The sequence below is a fragment of the Watersipora subatra genome, chromosome 4, assembly GCF_963576615.1.
Source record: "Watersipora subatra chromosome 4, tzWatSuba1.1, whole genome shotgun sequence".
Taxonomy (NCBI): Eukaryota; Metazoa; Bryozoa; class Gymnolaemata; order Cheilostomatida; family Watersiporidae; genus Watersipora; species Watersipora subatra.
The window spans coordinates 38654872-38674872 of NC_088711.1; the positions used below are offsets into that span (position 1 = coordinate 38654872).

General features: G+C 33.2%; 1 protein-coding gene across 1 annotated transcript; it reads left to right on the top strand.

Moving 5' to 3' along the window:
- Nucleotides 1-354: 354 nt before the first annotated feature.
- Nucleotides 355-19704, top strand: LOC137394230 (uncharacterized). Its single transcript, XM_068080952.1, has 4 exons — nucleotides 355-444; nucleotides 1239-1354; nucleotides 1470-2026; nucleotides 19154-19704. Exons 1-4 carry the CDS (start codon nucleotides 355-357, stop codon nucleotides 19702-19704), a joined length of 1314 nt encoding a protein of 437 aa, XP_067937053.1.
- Nucleotides 19705-20001: the final 297 nt, after the last annotated feature.

Sequence of the window (20001 nt, forward strand, 5' to 3'; positions counted from 1 at the left end):
GCTATCAATCAGAAAACCTTAGAATGCCCAAATCACTAAAGTGCCTCAATAACCCACCTAATGACTGTTATGAGACCATATATACTTTCAAATACTTTTGTTATTGCTGATTTAGTCACTGATTACATCTACAATAACAACCAACTTCCTACTAGCAATTCTCTCTTATAACTCTCAAGCCTTATCCTTCGTTTTTTCGTGACGTCATTCTATCATTGTCAGCCATATTTATGGACAAGTTTTATCATTAAAAACACGATGCTTATGCAATTAATTATTGCAAACAATGCTTTTGTTTGCAAACTTTTTATTTTAGTATCAAAGCAACATCAAAAAATACTATTAATCAAGAGAATGACGATCGTTTTCTACAAAGATGGTGGCTTTTTCATGGACGAGCGCATGTGCAAACAGGGTGATGACGTAAAAAAACAACGATGGATTGTTAGTTGACTGAGAGTCATTAAAGTCTGGCTAGGCAATACTATAATTAAAAATTTTGGCAACACAGAAATCTAATTCAGTTTACATTTTTGAATTTCACACATAAAAAACATCGATATTATACACTATTATTATTTTAAAAGTTTTATTTAGGTAAAATGGTTTTATATGCCTTATGCTGTCTGCTGTCAAGGTGCAATCTATTTTAGGGATACCATATAACTTAATGATTAACAGCTGAGCAATTTCCTGCATACCTTTCTACGCCCAGCTTTTCAAAGCTGCCAAGTTTATTTTAGATTGATGCATTTGGTGATCAATTCTTTTAATAGACCCTAAAAGACACAGCCATTTTTTAAATTTCAAAGTAAGATTGACGAGACTTTGCAGGTATAAAAAGGGCTTCATCAGTCTCAAAATTCAGTTAATCTTCAACGGACAAAGTATCTGTAAGTGTATAAAGTAATAATGCAGATATACTTAAAAAACTTGGTTACTTAAATTACAACATTTAATATTTTTTAAAGCTAGAAATATATTTAGCTTTGTAGCTTAGCAAACCTACTGTTCAGCCTTTAGTAACTAAACTAATCTAAGTTTTATACTTATGGTTGCTGCTCTTGCATGCTTTTGACTTACATCACAAATAACATACTAATTTTAAGCAATGGTGATCATTCAAGGTGACCTTGGAAAAAATTAGTGACTGCAAAAAATAGAGTACTGCTTTGTGATAACTTCATTTACTGTTGTGAGTTGAAAATAATTTAATTGTTCAATATGCCTACTTGCAGAATACAATCGTCAAATCAGGAAGACAAATATATGCTAATATGAAGTTCTTGGTAGTCATCGTGGCTCTCTGTCTTGCTCTCCACCAGACTGTTGCATCTGGTTACGGTGGTGTTGGGTGAGTTGCTTCATTGTATTTTTCTAACAGCACGTCATAATCACTCAAGCAACAAAAATGATACAAATCGGTAACTGCCATAATTTTTAGGATGTATTTTTGTAATATATTTTAGAAGTGGAATCGGTGGAGGAATTGGAGGATCTGGAGGAGGTTTTGGCGGTAGATCTGGAGGAGGTTTCGGTGGCGGATTGGGTGGAAGAAGAGGAGGAGGATTTGGTGGAGGATTGGGAGGTGGACTTGGTGGAGGTAGACTTGGTGGAGGCATTGGAGGTGGACTCGGTGGAGGCATTGGAGGTGGACGCGGTGGAGGTATTGGAGGTGGACTCGGTGGGGGCATTGGAGGTGGACTTGGTGGAGGCATTGGAGGTGGACGCGGTGGAGGCATTGGGGGTGGACTCGGTGGAGGCATTGGAGGTGGACTCGGTGGAGGCATTGGAGGTGGACTTAGTGGAGGGATCGGAGGTGGACTTGGTAGAGGCCTTGGAGGCGGAATTGGTGGAGGTGTTGGTGGTGGATTTGGCGGAGGCATTGGAGGTGGAGTTGGTGGAGGCGCTGGAGGTGGAGTTGGTAGAGGCCTTAGAGGTGGAATTGGTGGAGGCGCTGGAGGTAGCCTTGGTGGAGGCAATGGAGGTGGATTCAGGGGTGGATCAGGGGGAGGCGTTGGAGGATGTAAGTATAAATGTATCAAATTTTCCTCAGATGCTGCTAATTAATTTTTGTATGACTTGTTGCCTTGAAGCTTAAAACACACTGATTTTATGCGAATCACATCAGTAAATATGTACATGTATGATAATCGCCAAGTACAAAGTTGCCTTCCTTTTATATTTGTTTTGTACATTTGTTACTACATGTATGTCAAAAGCAGCAAACATTGTCACGGGTACATTTTTGATTTTTTGCAAAGAATTTACAGTTATGAACTTCTTAGAACATTAGAATTATGTTGATTATTAATTTGAACTAAAAAAAAGAAGCAGTTTAAATTATATTAAACAATAAAAAGCTATTTAAATGTAGAAATTGCTATTTAAATGTAGAAATATATAAATGTAAGTTTAGTAATACATACATTTTGAGAGAGAAAAGATAAAAATGTTTGGTTGAACTTTCTCCAAATTTGACTAAGTGAAATCTAAGCAAACTTATTTTATGTTTTCTCTAGCTGCCTATAATATCACATTTAATACAAATTTTTCCTTAGGTCTTTTGCTTTCGGTTTCGAAGTCACAATATTCCACAAAGCTGTTACAATTGACCTTTAACTGCAAAGTTCATTATCTATTCACTTTTTTATTATAGATTACAAGTAAAGGTTCCGTTATATAACACAAGCATTAATAATTCCATAGATTAATTTTGTAACATTAAACTAGGATTAAACATTTTAACATTAAAATAATTAAATTTAGCAAATTCATTAATAGCAAAAAATATAAATAATATTAATGTAGCATAAACAAAGTCATTATTGATGTAATAAATAAACTCCCTATCTCCCATAATGATGTTGAATTATAATCAAGTTTATGTTCTTACAGATTAGACAGACAGACTATAAACTTCATCCACAAACCTTGACCTGCGTACGGGGCTCATCTCACTCAAGAGATTCTGAGAAACTGCTGTCAAAGTTTTAAAAAGAAATGATATGCGTTTATATTACATGTTTGTATGCTTAAAAGTATAAAAATTCAAATATTTTTGTATCTCCTAATTTATTTTGTTCAATCTCATCATTGGTACTGGTTTTAACATAATTTTTTTGAAGATATTTGTGTTCTGTTTTATTGTCATATGTAAGCTTCAAGTACATTGTGACACAAAAATAATGTGCAAGTATTTTCAAGCTATCAAATAAATTTAAATTAGGCAAATAAATCTATCATGCTGTTGAGAAACGCAAGCAGCACCAAATCACATTTCTGATAAGAATCACTGCAACTTTAAATTTCTTTTGAAGGAGTTGCAAAACTCGTCAGGTAATTTTCCTCTGCTACACAGAGTTTTAACTTTAAGCAATGTTGTATATAAAAGAGAAACTCAAGAATATTAATATCAATGGTGGTCTTGATTTGCATTATACAATTGTTACTGCACTGGTAGTTTTCTGCTGTAACTTGTTACATAAAACACAAAATGGCATGGTTCCTAAAGGCAGTATAATTAGCAAACAATATTTGGCAACAAACAACTAGAGTTTAGGAATAAAGATTAAGCAGCTAGCAATTAAAAGTGAGAAGTTGATAATCAGCAAATAGCAATCAGAAGTTAGCAATTGATAGCTATCAACTAACAATTATAAATGGAGAATGATAGTAACTAGCATTAAAAACTTAGCAATTGGTAGTTAGCAACAAGCAATTAGAAGTGGAAAATTGATATTTATCAACTAGCAAATAGAAATGACAAATTGGTAGCTCCCATCTAGCAGTCCGAAAAGAGCAATTGATATTTAGTAACTAGCAACTTGAAGTGAGCAATTGATATTTAGTAACTAGCAACTTGAAGTGAGCAATTGATATTTAGTAACTAGCAACTTGAAGTGAGCAATTGATATTTAGTAACTAGCAACTTGAAGGGAGCAATTGATATTTAGTAACTAGCAACTTGAAGTGAGCAATTGATATTTAGTAACTAGCAACTTGAAGTGAGCAGTTGATATTTAGTAACTAGCAACTTGAAGTGAGCAATTGATATTTAGTAACTAGCAACTTGAAGTGAGCAATTGATATTTAGTAACTAGCAACTTGAAGTGAGCAATTGATATTTAGTAACTAGCAACTTGAAGTGAGCAATTTATATTTAGTAACTAGCAACTTGAAGTGAGCAATTGATATTTAGTAACTAGCAACTTGAAGTGAGCAATTGATATTTAGTAACTAGCAACTTGAAGTGAGCAATTGATATTTAGCAACTAGCAACTTGAAGTGAGCAATTGATATTTAGTAACTAGCAACTTGAAGTGAGCAATTGATATTTAGCAACAAGCAATTTGAAGTGAGCAATTGATATTTAGTAACTAGCAACTTGAAGTGAGCAATTGATATTTAGTAACTAGCAACTTGAAGTGAGCAATTTATATTTAGTAACTAGCAATTTGAAGTGAGCAATTTATATTTAGTAACTAGCAACTTGAAGTGAGCAATTGATATTTAGTAACTAGCAACTTGAAGTGAGCAATTTATATTTAGTAACTAGCAACTTGAAGTGAGCAATTTATATTTAGTAACTAGCAATTTGAAGTGAGCAATTGATATTTAGTAACTAGCAACTTGAAGTGAGCAATTGATATTTAGTAACTAGCAACTTGAAGTGAGCAATTGATATTTAGTAACTAGCAATTTGAAGTGAGCAATTGATATTTAGTAACTAGCAACTTGAAGTGAGCAATTGATATTTAGTAACTAGCAATTTGAAGTGAGCAATTTATATTTAGTAACTAGCAATTTGAAGTGAGCAATTTATATTTAGTAACTAGCAACTTGAAGTGAGCAATTGATATTTAGTAACTAGCAACTTGAAGTGAGCAATTTATATTTAGTAACTAGCAACTTGAAGTGAGCAATTGATATTTAGTAACTAGCAACTTGAAGTGAGCAATTTATATTTAGTAACTAGCAACTTGAAGTGAGCAATTGATATTTAGTAACTAGCAACTTGAAGTGAGCAATTGATATTTAGTAACTAGCAACTTGAAGTGAGCAATTGATATTTAGTAACTAGCAACTTGAAGTGAACAATTGATATTTAGTAACTAGCAACTTGAAGTGAGCAATTTATATTTAGTAACTAGCAACTTGAAGTGAGCAATTGATATTTAGTAACTAGCAACTTGAAGTGAGCAATTTATATTTAGTAACTAGCAACTTGAAGTGAGCAATTGATATTTAGTAACTAGCAACTTGAAGTGAGCAATTGATATTTAGTAACTAGCAACTTGAAGTGAGCAATTTATATTTAGTAACTAGCAATTTGAAGTGAGCAATTTATATTTAGTAACTAGCAACTTGAAGTGAGCAATTGATATTTAGTAACTAGCAACTTGAAGTGAGCAATTGATATTTAGTAACTAGCAACTTGAAGTGAGCAATTTATATTTAGTAACTAGCAATTTGAAGTGAGCAATTGATATTTAGTAACTAGCAACTTGAAGTGAGCAATTGATATTTAGTAACTAGCAACTTGAAGTGAGCAATTGATATTTAGTAACTAGCAATTTGAAGTGAGCAATTGATATTTAGTAACTAGCAACTTGAAGTGAGCAATTGATATTTAGTAACTAGCAATTTGAAGTGAGCAATTGATATTTAGTAACTAGCAATTTGAAGTGAGCAATTGATATTTAGTAACTAGCAACTTGAAGTGAGCAATTGATATTTAGTAACTAGCAACTTGAAGTGAGCAATTGATATTTAGTAACTAGCAACTTGAAGTGAGCAATTGATATTTAGTAACTAGCAACTTGAAGTGAGCAATTGATATTTAGTAACTAGCAACTTGAAGTGAGCAATTGATATTTAGTAACTAGCAACTTGAAGTGAGCAATTGATATTTAGCAACCAATAATTAGAAGTTAAGACTTGCTAATTACCAACTAGCAATTACAAGTGAGGGATTGATAGTTAGCAAATAACAGTTAAAAGTGAACAGCTCGCAGTTAACAAATAAAAGTTATCAGCCATAGTAAACAAGTAACAAACGAATTAGAGCAATCAAGTTTTAGCCACAGGATTTGGGGTAAAACAGCTAGCAACAGTTACAATTGCAACTAGCAAATGTAACTGAGCAAATATAGTGCCGATTCAATTGGTGCCATGCTTCTTCAGCGTTTGGCTGACTTTGATTTGTTGGCTAAAAAGGTTTGACATAAACCAAACCTTTTATGATTTTCTTACAGAAAAACGTTCACTAGGCAAAAATCACAGCAACAAAAATAAGGCAAAATTTATTTAGCATTAGATACATAATAGAAATAAACACAATGGATACATCAGAGCAACAAATAGTCTGTGCTTTTATCTTTCTTGGTGGTCAATGCATTGATACTTTGATTGCCATTCATCGGGTTTCGTTTGTTGCGATGTGGGTGCATCAGTTTCCTCTCTGATCCACGTTTTTAACAATGTGACCTCCTTCTAGCTCCCCCCCTTAACCGAGTCATCTGTAGCTTATAATATTTCATTTGAAATTGGATGGCCACTTTCACATGAAATAATTTAAAGTGGCTATCCACTTTAAATTATTACACTTACACTATTGATTCAGTGTAATACCTAAAAACACCATAAAAAATAATAATTACAAAACATCGGCACTAAAACATTGGCGTCAAAACATTGGCACCAAAACAGTGGCATCAAAAAGCAATAGACCTGACTAAAAGACGTAAAGCCCTTCTTCATTCATTTCACAATAGCCTCACATTCTGAAAAAATTCTCCATTAGTCAGCTTCACATACATACTTAAAATGTATATCAATGTAAATGAATGTAAATGCATGTTACACAAACCGAGTAACTTTTAGAAAAATCTGATTATTTTTGCTGAAAATGAACTTGCACAGAATTTTTGTAGATTTTATCAGAAAGTATCAGTATTTTTCTATCATTTGCAATTTTTTAAGTTTGAAGTGATCTGATAGCCAGGATGTTTTAAGATTAAAATCATTAAAACTTCCTTACAATTAAACTACTGCAAATCAAGCAAAAATGTGATTATGATGTCTATAATTACAAAGAGACTGATAGAATAAAAATGTGTAACACTTCAACTTGAATGCAATAGCCGATATTAATTATTGCAACAATAACAACTGACGACGTAATTTCGCTGGTACTTTTTTTGAGTGTTTTAAACATGGTCAAATTTCATCGATATCAATTTTGAAATATCTTGACAATCAGATCACCTCAAACATAAAAAATCAATCACAAAATACAACGAATATCAATATTTTCTGATAAAATCTACCAAAATTTTTTGTAAGTTCAATTTTTAAGCCATTTAAAAGCTGACAGTCGGTTGTTTGTAGGAAAGGTAAACAGCAACAATGGTAAGGTTATAGTTTGTACTAGTCTGTATATCAGAAACATAGACAGGTCACTTCAGAAGGCTTCAAACTTGAACTCTAATACACAAATGTATATATTTTTGCTTACAAAATCAGCAAGTAATGTATATGCCTATGAACACCAATGGCCAATAGATTGGTCTACAGAATAGTGTCCAATACCGAAGACATTGAAAACCTTGCGACATCAGTTCTGGGTAAAATTTATAAATGAACTTACTCAAAGTTTTTGTACATTTTATCAGAAAGTAGCATTATTTTTCTATTATTTGCAACTATTTTTGATGTTCGAAATAATTTAATTGCCAGGATGTCTTTAAATTAAAATCTATAAAACTTGATTGTGAATAAAATCTCAGATAGAGCGAAAGTGCGATTATGACATATATAAGTGCAAGAGACCGACAGAATAAAAGCGTGCAATGCTACAACTTGATTACAATAACCAAAATTTACAATCGCAATGACAACACTTGACATCATGTTGGCACATATTTTATTCTGAACTTTTAAATCGCAATCAAGTTTTATCGATTTCAATCTTGAAACATTCTGGCAATCAGATCTTTTCAAACATCAGAAAAAAACTGAAATAATGAAAAATACCGATAATTCCTGATCAAATCTGCAAAAAAAATTAAAAGATCACCTCCGAATCACGAAGGCCCTTTACAATACAATAAAATACAATGTAATACAATGCAATACAATGCAATACAATACAATATAATACGATACAACACAATACAATACAATACAATGCAATGCAATAAAATACAATACAATGCAATACAATACAACCCAATGTAATACAATACAATGAAATACAGTACAATACAATGCAATACAATACAATGTTATACAATGCAATACGATACAATAAAATACAGTACAATACAATGTAATACAATGCAATACAATGCAATACAATACAATACAATGTAATACAATACAATGCAATACAATACAATGCAATGCAATGCAATACACTACAATACAATGTAATATAATACAATGTAATCCAATGCAATACAATGCAACACAATACAATACCATGCAATATAATACAATACAATACAATGCGATACAATGCAATACAATACATCAAAATACAATACAATGCAATGCAATGCAATGCAATGCAATACAATACAATAAAATACAATGCAATACAATACAAGCCCTTTAAGTAGCAAATAAATATTTATACATGTATATATCTTAACACTTGACTTCAGCAAAGTGAATCAGTCGATCTAAATAACGATCATCTCACGCTTGCCAAGGAAAAACAAATATTGTTGCGGTCTTAAGATTTTTAAGCATGTAAGCTTTGTCATATCTCCTAAACAAGATTGTTTAACTAATAGGAATAGTTTATTAATAAAAGATCATCGAATATTGTGAAGCAGATTATGTCTGTAGCAACTACATAATAAGCCTGAACAGTACTAGGATTATAATTTGAAATAAAATTTTATTTTTGCGGGATAGATTTTGAGTTGCCGAAAAGTCATCACATGTTACTAGATAGTGATTGATGGTAAGCTTGCTCTTTTTGTAGATTACAATGTAAAGAAAATTAAAAGTCTATTTGTTATGTACTGATGTTTGAACTCCTCCAAACAAGTTGTGGTTGCTAAACAAAACTATCGCATGTTGATAGATAAGACACTAACTTTTAGAACTAGACAGATGTATTGTTTGTTCATGCACTGAGGTTCAGCAACTAAAACTGACCCACTAAACAAAATAATTTTCATACGATACACATTGTATAGTAAGCGGGCAGCAACATAAAAATGGTTAGCTTCTTACCGCCGTCAACCTTTAAACATCACAGATCAGTTAACTTTCTACAGCTATTAAAATCATTCAGTAATCTAACAGAGTAGTGCAGGGACAGGCTCTTCTTCTACATGACTGCAGCCCCGACAAAAAGTCATGACTTGGTTAAAACTGCAGATCGATAGGAGTCAAGAAAAATAAATTGTTTAAAAATTGCTCTAGTAGTATATTACTAAGTTACACATTTCCAACCACCAATCAGCTAACAAATGTTTGCAGGATATTTTTGTGCTAAATCTCACGGCGACTTAGCTCAACCCGATTCAGCTGATGGCATGGGAGAACTGTCTTGTGGAAATATTGTGGAGGACTGGGACGTATACCAACTATTTACACACCAACTAATTTCACGTATTATATCCTTATTAGCACTTGCCTAAATTTCCTGAACTTCCTTTTTCTATTATATAATCTTATGTTTATCCTGTGTGCTAATCCTATTATATCCAGTGCATTCTTTGTGTTATAAGTAGACTGGTGGGCAGAGTTAGACCGCTATATAAAGCCAGCGCAGTGAGTGCACTAGTGTACTTGATATCACTCAATCTTGTGTATGCATGTTGCTAAAGCTATCATAAATAAAACTATTATATACTCGCAGAACTGATTATATTGACGCTTGCCTGGTTGGCTCAACGATTGCACAAGCAGGCTCACTGTAACCATCAGATGGAACTGCCAGGGTGGCTCTATAAAGCTAAGGATTGATCTACCGCTTTGTCTAGACTTGATCGGGTGTTCCATGGCATAAGAAATCAAGTCGTAGGGCGAGCCGCTAGTGGATCTAGACTAGCCTGAGATAGGGACCTAGAGGGCAGGCCGAGATTTGATTTCGGAGCAAGCCTGACTACCCGGTTCTTGTCTTGGACTGACTTGACCACTCTCGGCGTGTCAATCAGGCCTCGGATAAGGCAGACCAGTAGCTCAGGTTGCGTCTCCCTTGTTAGTGAAGTAAAGCTGACTCAGCTACCGGAGTCAGTCCTTTACAATATATTGTGGAGGTGCAGCTATGCTATTAGCACATGTTTTGACAGTCAAGCAAACTGTAATAATAAGTTGTGTTTGTTAAAAGCTTGGTCACTTTTTGTGAATTCTAATCTGATGCATTCATATCATATTTTAAAGTTTTTGTTCATCAATAAAAGTACAACAAAATTTTTAAACCATTTAACTTGCTAACAAGTTTCATTCTGTATTAATTGCAAAATGTGAACATAATATAGACCTGACTGACTACCCGGCCTTGCGCAGGTCATAAAAAGTTTTTGTAAAAATTAGTTTTTAGTTAACAAATACAACAGTTACTAGTTTAATTTTTAAACAAATATTTTGTTTATTTCTGAGTGTGCTACAAGTTTAATTAAGTTTTTTCTATATAGGTATGCATATATTTATACAATTTTGGATAAGTCTGGAGTAGAGAGAGTCTTGTTCTTCTAGTAGTATATACTGTACATGCCAACTAAAGTGTGAAGCACGTGTATTTCAACCAATTACCATTAAAAGTTGGCAAGTGTAATAAGTATGTCTCCAACTATTCCATAGTGTGGTAAAGTGGCTGTGCTATGGCGATTAGCTCACCTGTCTGAAAAGGTGTTTTTAAGTTCAAATCTTACATGAATTGATACTTTCATTCCTATCACTTTATCACTATAACTGGACATACGAACGACAGACAGACACTTACAATTATATGCATAGATAATCTTACCAAACTCTTAGTTGCTCCTTAAAATTGTTAAAATCATGCGACACTGCCAGTGTTAACGGAAGAGAAACCTAAAATCAATAAATGATATTTGGTAGTCTGAAAACCTTTCAATAAAAGGTTACTGATGTCACTTTTCTGTCAGGCCAGCAATTCAATATAGAGTAAATGACATGTTTTCATGAGACACATGCTAGTTTAAAGTATGGCTGTCAATAATTTTGAATGAGCACTACTGAGAAAACAACTTCAAAGGTTACCATCTGGTTTGACAACATGTAAATAGTGATACAGTTTTGCATAAAACTCCATTTTTGTCAATCAAATTATTAAATTTGTTTCTAGCCCTTTACTGGCGGCTAGTTTTGACTTATTTAATATTCTTGGAATAATTGCTAGCAACATTAACTATATGTATTGAGACTTTTATGTCTCTGCAGATGCAGAGGCAATTCTACAAGGTTTTTCATTCAAGAACTATACCCTGTGCTGTGAGAAGTACCAGCAAAAAAAATAAATTGCCCAGTATTAGTTGTGAAAATTCAACAGTATTTACTCTGTTAGCTTTGCTACGAAATAATTGATGTGCTCAAAACTGCTTTGTCTTTCAAAAAGCAAAGAAAGTCTAAAAGTTCAAGGTTTTTTAACATAATGGTGTTGTGTCCTTATAATCAATACAAAGGACTTCTAAGTTTATGTAAAATGCAACATAATGGCAATTCTTTGTTTCCGCTCTGAACAAATGCTTCTCTGTCTAAGTTATGACTTTTTTTTATAAATATTATAAAATAATACAATTACCAACTTAGAACAACTAATTTAAATTACACCTTTTTACTCATTTTTGTAAATTATCCTTCTATGAGTTTTGTATGAGAGTTACAAGTCAGTTTTTGGAAATGAAGTCAATGCAAACAAAAGTCTTTTTTTAAACTCATGTTAACAAAGAAAAGTGAGATAAAGGCGTATAAGCCACTACATCAGGAAGTGATTTCAGCTATACTTTGGCTGTCACCTAGTATGTAAATTCCTACATAGAAGATTGCTTTGGAACCACTTAGTACACTTTGGTACGCTATGGGAATTAAAATGATTGATTAGTGATTGATTGGCTCATTCGGAAACATTGAGAACTCCGGAATTTATAGTCATGGTAACCAGTACAAAAGCCTTTTAAATAATGATTTTTCCTCTATACATATCTCAAAACTCCTTCAATGGTTTCAAGCACCTGCACTGAAGTTTCGAGTACGAGACATATTCTAAATTTTGTATTAACTTATCAGAAAGATTAGAAGCTGTAACTTTGTATTTCCAATTACAATGAAGCTGTTAACCATATGCTATACTATTAGTTGTCAAAATAAGTAATATGGCAAAGGAAGCCAGAAATACTTCTTCACACTGCACCAGACCAGTGTTGATCGACAACAAGCTGTGTTTAAAATTTCTATATGTATATCTCTAAACGTAATGCAATGTAGCTGTATGTGTAAAGCCAGGCACAAAGGTACTGTCTCCAATCTTTTGTGAGTCTCCTTATTTACTGGCTGTTTGCATTTTGACACTGCCTTATACCGAGCGGTCTGGTCTGCTTCTCGGGATATATATATATTTGAAAAACATATTAAAAAGAAAGTAAACTTTTAGCGCAATTTCTAAAAATTTACTCTCATTTTAATACTATTCTCAATTATTTCATACTCCACTAATTATCTTTTAATTTTTTAGTGTAGAGTTCTCTTTTTATATGCTTTTGCACCTGCTTTTAGTTACTATATATATATATATATATATATATATATATATATACTCATGCTACAGACAGTATTGTTTTGGCTATTGAAGCCTTATCAGTGCAGCTCAGAGCTTAGGCAAAGAACACAAATCCCATTACCAATGAGAGTTGACTTTCTCCACGAAGCAACTAAGTTGCCTCACAGACTTAAAGAAAGTAAATGTACTGGCACCAGAGTGCTCAAATCACAAAAGTGATGAGCTTTGCACAAAGGCTAATAGTGCCGCACCTCTCACAGAGCGCTCAACCAAACTGAAGTGAGGGAGCATATACTCATGCTACAGACAGTACTGTTTCGGCTATTAAAGCCTCATCAGCGCAGCTCAGAGCTTAGGCAAGGAACACAAATCCCATTACTAATGAGAGTTGAATTCTTGCCAACATATATACCCTACAGGATGAAAATATTCGTTGGTTATAAAAATTCGCAATTTCGCAAACAGTCAATTCCGCGAATTATTAAATTCCGTGAATAATTAGTTCTATTTTTAATCACAAGGGAGAATAACTACTGCATCAAATTAAAAACTAGCTGCTAGACTAGTTTTTAATATAAATACTAAACGTAGTTGAGTTCCAAAACATTTTTAGAAATCAATGCCTGGGCTTTGAGCTAACACCATTGCAAATGCATCACATTTCTTTACAAAATTATTCAAGGTTGTCACAAGATATGCAGAATGGCGTCATCGCAAAAATAGCCGCTAGGCAGAAGTACTAAACGTAGCCGAGTTCCAAAACTTCTTTAAAATCATAGCCGGGCTTCATGTTTTATTGCCATTGCATCGAACTTCTTTTCAACATTATTCAAGGTTTACCAAGTTATTTGGCATGGCTTCAGCATAGCAAAAATCTCTCCCGCTGATATTGAAATCAACTTCATCAATCTCTAATATCGTAGTTAAAAACAATAATGATTCTGATCTGGACATTATGGTATGTATTTGATTTGCAGTGCAGATACGTTTTTTCATAATTAACTGCATTCGTTAATTCTTTTGTTTTAAAACTGATCACTTTCATTAAATACTTGAGCTATTGATTTTGTACTTCCTTAGCACTTATTAATTTTTTTCTTTTTTGTGTTTACTGCAGATTGACAATGAAACAACCTACTTTGATTATGAAAACTAGAGACAAGTAGTAATATTCGTCAAGGCAGGAATATTGGCAGAGAAGCAACCAGTCAACCGAGACCCCTTCATCAACAACAACTCCTTGATATCGCTGCAGCAAACATGATTAAATTATATATTTTATTTCTTGTATAGATATATTATAATTTATTACAAACTTGAGTGTACAAATAAAATATTTCAAATACAAATAAAATATTACAAACGATGAATGGAGTAAATATAAACAGTTTAGTCTATATGGCGGTAGTCTAGAACAATAAAATTAAACTGATACTCTTGATAAGCGAATACTAGCGTGTAATGGTGCTCTCTGACTAGTTATTTTGGTAATAGCAGCTCTATATCGCTGTCGCTGTCTTGGGTAGATATTAAAGGCAATTCTCTTGCTACTACATGGCTGGTAAGGAAGTTATCATCAGAACTCTTCTTGTGGCTTACTATTGCAAAGCTCTGTCGGTTGGCCAAAGATTTGTGCTCGTAATGGCGTTTTTGTTCCTTTTTTTAAAACAGATATATTCTCCTCGTAAGTAGCTGCGGTTACTTCTACCTCAATTTCCAGACTTCCCTGAATGATTCGTGATCTTCTAAGAATGACATATACCACCCTTGCAGTATTGTGCTTGCGTGTGTGATGAAAACTCTCTCTCTCTCACACTAAAACAAATAATGAAGCGGTTGGGATGGAAAAAATAAATATTGCGTTTTACCGAAGAACCAAAGTAAAATTCAACTAATTTAGCAAACGGTTTTGAAAAAAACTCATAACTTACCACAAATTGTTGGTTCATCAAAGGCCTCCAAATCTATGAATACTCGTAAAAACCTCCGAACGCAGCAAAAAGTTTATAGCTTAGCTGTTTCGCCTTAGCACGATCTACTCGTAGTTGTATGTAAGCTAAATAGAAAACGAAACACGCAATGAGCGCATGCGTAAGGTTAACTCTATTGGTAGACGTAATAGAATTAGCTCTTCATAAAGAGTAGCAGTTTTCAGCCGCGAATAAATTAATCCGCGAATATGCATGAAATGGCAATTTTTAGGAAATATAACTCCGGGAATAAATTCATCCTGTACGGTATATATATATATGTATATATATGTATATATATATATATATATATATATATATGTGTGTATACTTGCCTACATACTTACATATGTATACTTATATACTTACCTTATTGGCAATAATTTTATTTCGAATAAAAATGTGTTTCAAATTAGGTGATACAACAATAATAACACAATAAAAAAAGAAAAAAATGACTATAGTTGGCCACTAAAATCAAATAAATAGTTTGACACATAGGGTTTAAAATCACTTTTTTTGCTAAGACATTCTATATTAGGTAGAAGATTGTTAAAGCAGCTAACAAATATATTTTAAAAATAATTGATGGTACATATAGTTGTATGTAATTTTTTCATATAACATAAGCTGAAATGATTTAAAAAGCTGTAGCTGTCATGTAAAACACGAAGACACAAACCATAAAAAACCTTGAAACCTTTAATTGAAGTAAAATAAATATTTAGCATAGGTAAAGTAAAAAGATACAAAAATTAAAAAAAATCATTTGTTGGAATAAAATACATTAGAATATGATGTAGATTTTCCATTAGTCAAACTGCTTTTTGTTGCAACAAAAATAACTCATTTGTGACAGATCTTGAAACTAGATTATAACAAATGTGTATACTGTGTGTGGTATAAATGATTCCTTTTTTGCCATTCCTTAATATTTATCAAACAACTGAAAGGTATTATAGATGTTCTAGATTGCTCTTTAGATGGACATGTGGTTGACTATGTTGGCTATGAAATACTGCAGATGAATAGGAAAACCTACATAGGAGTTGTCAGTTCAATATAATCTGCTAAAATTATAAATTGGAAGCATGCCAATTATATGTCAACTGATTCATCAATAGTACTACATTGGCAAGGCAAAACCGTTTAACAATTCATTTAAGCCTCTCTGACAGTGTGCTGGCCTAAGATATCGGGTCAGTCATTCTTGATGATCAGTCAGTCTATAAAAAGATTATCTCACGCATGCCAAGAAGAGAAGATTATTGGGTAACTGTGCATCTTACGTTGGTACAATGTGTATACAACGCATGTGCAACTCACATACAATGCACTTGCAATGCACAAACATTGTGGATACAACGTGCATACACTATCATCACAACACACATACAACAGTCAAGAGAAAATAAATAGAACACTTTGTGTAATGTTTTAGACCTGTTTTATTAACAGACTATAAATAAACATGTAAATAGAACATTGAATAATAATATAATATTATTACCGCTATTACTGTTATTATTACACATTAATATTAATAATAATTATAATGTGTTAAAAGTGTCAAATTGTGGGGCATGCGTTGCTACTTACTTGTGCCGGCTTTAAATCCACGATGTTTGTGCAATGCAAGTGCCTTGTATGTGCGTTGCGTATGTGTTGTATGCATGTTGTACCGACCTGAGATGCATCGTTACTAATTATTGCTATGTTCAAAAATTCTTTCTGAGGCTATAGGTATGTTTGCACACTGTCATACAGTATAGCCTGTAAGTAGAAGTCAAGTGAAAAGGCTTCCAACATCACAAACCTGTTGAAAACACAAAGTAACGCTGAGCGATGCAATCAACAAATTATGGAATACCAATAAAGAAACCTACATGACCTTCCCATGCATGAAGACAGAATTGATGTATGGTCACAGTGTTAAAAAACAACATATGTTACTAGTTGGTAATTACTATCATTGTAATCTATACTGTCAAGAAAAAATCAAGTAGTTTGTTGTTCTACAAGTATTAATTAAATTTCTTTTATGTTTTGCAAAACCGACACAACAATTTCATGCTCCTGTGGGCAAAGAAGAACAAAAATGTTAGCTCAGCTTTAAGGCAGTAATAGAGTTACAGAGAGAAACTTGTATTAACTAATATAGTTTTTCGATCGCTTTAATATTTAAACTAAGTGTATTTCTAGTCCTTTCCAGAAAGTTCTTTTGAAACTTATTGTTAAGACTTCTTAAAGAAACTTAACAAAAACTCTGAAATATTAATCACCACTTCTGGAATGTTCTGATCTGTGAAGTGCTTGTATAAGTGACTACGTTGATAGACCTTAAGAATTCTTTTGCTGCTTTCTTACCAATAATAGAGTAAAATGCCGTAATGGTTCACTTTCTACCAGCACATGTATAAAACTAGTCATATCATTGCATAGTTTCAGTAATGGTAATGTACTCCTAAAACATAGTAAAATTTTTAGAGTTGATAAAAATGTAGGAAAAAATGACTCACCGGCGTAAAATTTTTCCAAACTGCGAAAGTGTGATTTATTAGCGAGTAACATTGCAACAGGACTATAAACACAGCCAAATAAATTTCTTTATACGTATCTAATATGGGTTTTAAATACCTTCAAGTCTATTTTAATCCATGAGATCTGTGGTTTTTTGGCAAGGCAGCCATTGAAACTCCCATTATGATTGATGAGATTATGCCTGTATAAAAAGGAATTCATTGGTCTCAGATTTCAGTTCATCCTCAACCGTAATTGTATCTGTAAGTAGATGTATATACTTTTACACTTGAAAAAAATCAAAAAATGAAGTTGTATACAATTTTTGTAATATAATTAGCATGCTACTTGGTGTATTGTATCTGTTCACTATCCTGACAAATAAACCGATCATAGCGTAGTACCTGGTTAGAGTTTATAACCATAAAACATTGCTGAGTTTATGTAAGTTTCTGACTGCAAAGAAAATGAACTTTTCCAGTTTTAAACTAATATTGATATAATGGTAAATAGAAATTTTTATGATTCAGATTTAAGTGTTAATGATTGATTTTGTTTTTAAAAAGTGATGAACACTTTAAATGCATCTTTATTTGCAGACTATCACTGTGTACAAAACAAACATCAGATAAAATGAACTCCTTAGTAATCTTCATGACACTCTGTTTTGCTCTCTACCAGAGTGCAGCTGCTTTTGGCAGTTTAGGGTAAGTTGATTTACTGCCATCATCTCACATGTTTCAATGAATATCAACTTTCTAGTTTGTGCTGTATATTCACTATTTTGTATAGAGGAGAAGTTGGTAATGTGGACAGTTTCTGTTTTTATTACAGTTACTACTATTCTATTCACTCTAGAATACTTTAAATTATATATCTTTAGTTTGCAGAGTTTGTTAGCTCTCTTTTCTTAATTGCATGTTTTGTAATACAAGCTATAGTTTTCCCAGAATGCACCATATCGCAAAGCACAAGATTGTCCACATTATCCACCATCGGTAGGTAATGTGGACAGGTGCAATGGGTAATGTGAAAATGTCATTTTTTGTCATTAAAGTAAAAAATTCTCAGATATTCAAATAACTACAAGTAATATGTGTGTGGTTATATGTAATTTAACGTAAATTATACAGGAATAATTCAAATCTGACAATATAAGATAATAGTTCTACTAAGTCAAGGTAATAACTCAGATTTTATAAATTGGTCAATAAATTTACTAGTAGGCCTAGTAGTAGTGGTAACAATTTAGACTTGACATTGAAACTAGCAAATTAGGCAGTTTATATCATATGCTTTGCAGCACAGGGTAATGTGGACATGGCATAAGGGTAATGTGGTCATGGCATAAGGGTAATGTGGTCATGGCATAAGGGTAATGTGGTCATGGTATAAGGGTAATGTGGTCATGGCATAAGGGTAATGTGGTCATGGCATAAGGGTAATGTGGACATGGCATAAGGGTAATGTGGACATGGCATAAGGGTAATGTGGTCATGGCATAAGGGCAATGTGGACATGGCATAAGGGTAATGTGGTCATGTCCACTTTACCCCAAAGCGTCTTGACCACATTATTTACCCCATCTTATACAGTATATTATTACAAATTTTGATAAATTTCAGTCATAGTTCGAAGTTGCCTTCTGACAATCAATAGAGATAAACAACAGAATATGCTTTGTTTGTGTACAATTGTTCCAAAAGTTCTAACAACATTTACACTATGTAACCCAGAAAGTAAAATTCAATTAAAAATTACTATTTGTGTGATAAACATTAAGATGCTTACAGATTGATGTATGATGGATGGAGACTTCCAAATCAGCATGTGGCTTTTTCTAACAGGAAAATGAAAGGTTTTATAATATGAAACAAATGGAATTGGTTAAAAATTTTAGCTAAAAATCTAACTGCCCACATTGCCCAGCTGTTCAAATTACCCACTTCTGCCTTACTATTTGATATAATCAATTTTAGGGGTGGATCTGGAGGAGGAATCGGAGGATACGGTGGTGGATTTGGAAGTGGATCTAGAGGATTTGGAGGTGGATTTGGAGGTAGATCTAGAGGATTTGGGGGTGGATTTGGAAATGGGTTTGGAGGATCTGGGGGTGGATTTGGAGGGGGATCGAGTGGTTTTGGGGGTGGATTCGGAGGTGGATCTAGAGGGTATGGGGGTGGATTTGGAGGTGGATCTAGAGGATATGGGGGTGGATTTGGAGGTGGATCTAGAGGATATGGTGGTGGATTCGGAGGTGGATCTAGAGGATATGGAGGTGGGTCTATAGGATCCAGTGGTGGATATGGACAAAGTTCCAGTGGAGGACAAAGTTACAGCAATAGTGAATCTAGTGGTGGTTCTACAGGATTTAGTGGTGGATTTGGAGGTGATGGTTATGAAGGTGGATCTGAAGGAAGCTCCGGTGGAGGATTCTGTAAGTTTGATTAAATACCTATGTCTCTGAGTTCATTAAAATAATATATATACAAATACACATCAGCTTATCATACCTTTCTCACCTTTTCATTTATGGATTAACGCACCACGCCGTTTACTACCGCTACTAAGCATGCATGACAAGAGCAAAATGTTTTATAATTGCAATGCGTAAGTCAACAAGTTCAAAGTAAAAATTTGTTGGAGACCAAAAACTGTTTTTTAATAAATTTATTATGCAACACTCACCTAAAATACAAATCCAACTTATTACACTTTTGTTATTTTTATGCTATATGTACTGTAGTT

Bases quoted from the DNA above. Each gene is read 5' to 3' on its own strand.
- LOC137394230 (XM_068080952.1), top strand. From the start codon at position 355: ATGACGATCGTTTTCTACAAAGATGGTGGCTTTTTCATGGACGAGCGC. The intron at 445-1,238 runs GTTAGTTGACTG...GCCTACTTGCAG, and splicing joins TAAAAAAACAACGATGGATT to AATACAATCGTCAAATCAGG. The intron at 1,355-1,469 runs GTGAGTTGCTTC...AATATATTTTAG, and splicing joins TCTGGTTACGGTGGTGTTGG to AAGTGGAATCGGTGGAGGAA.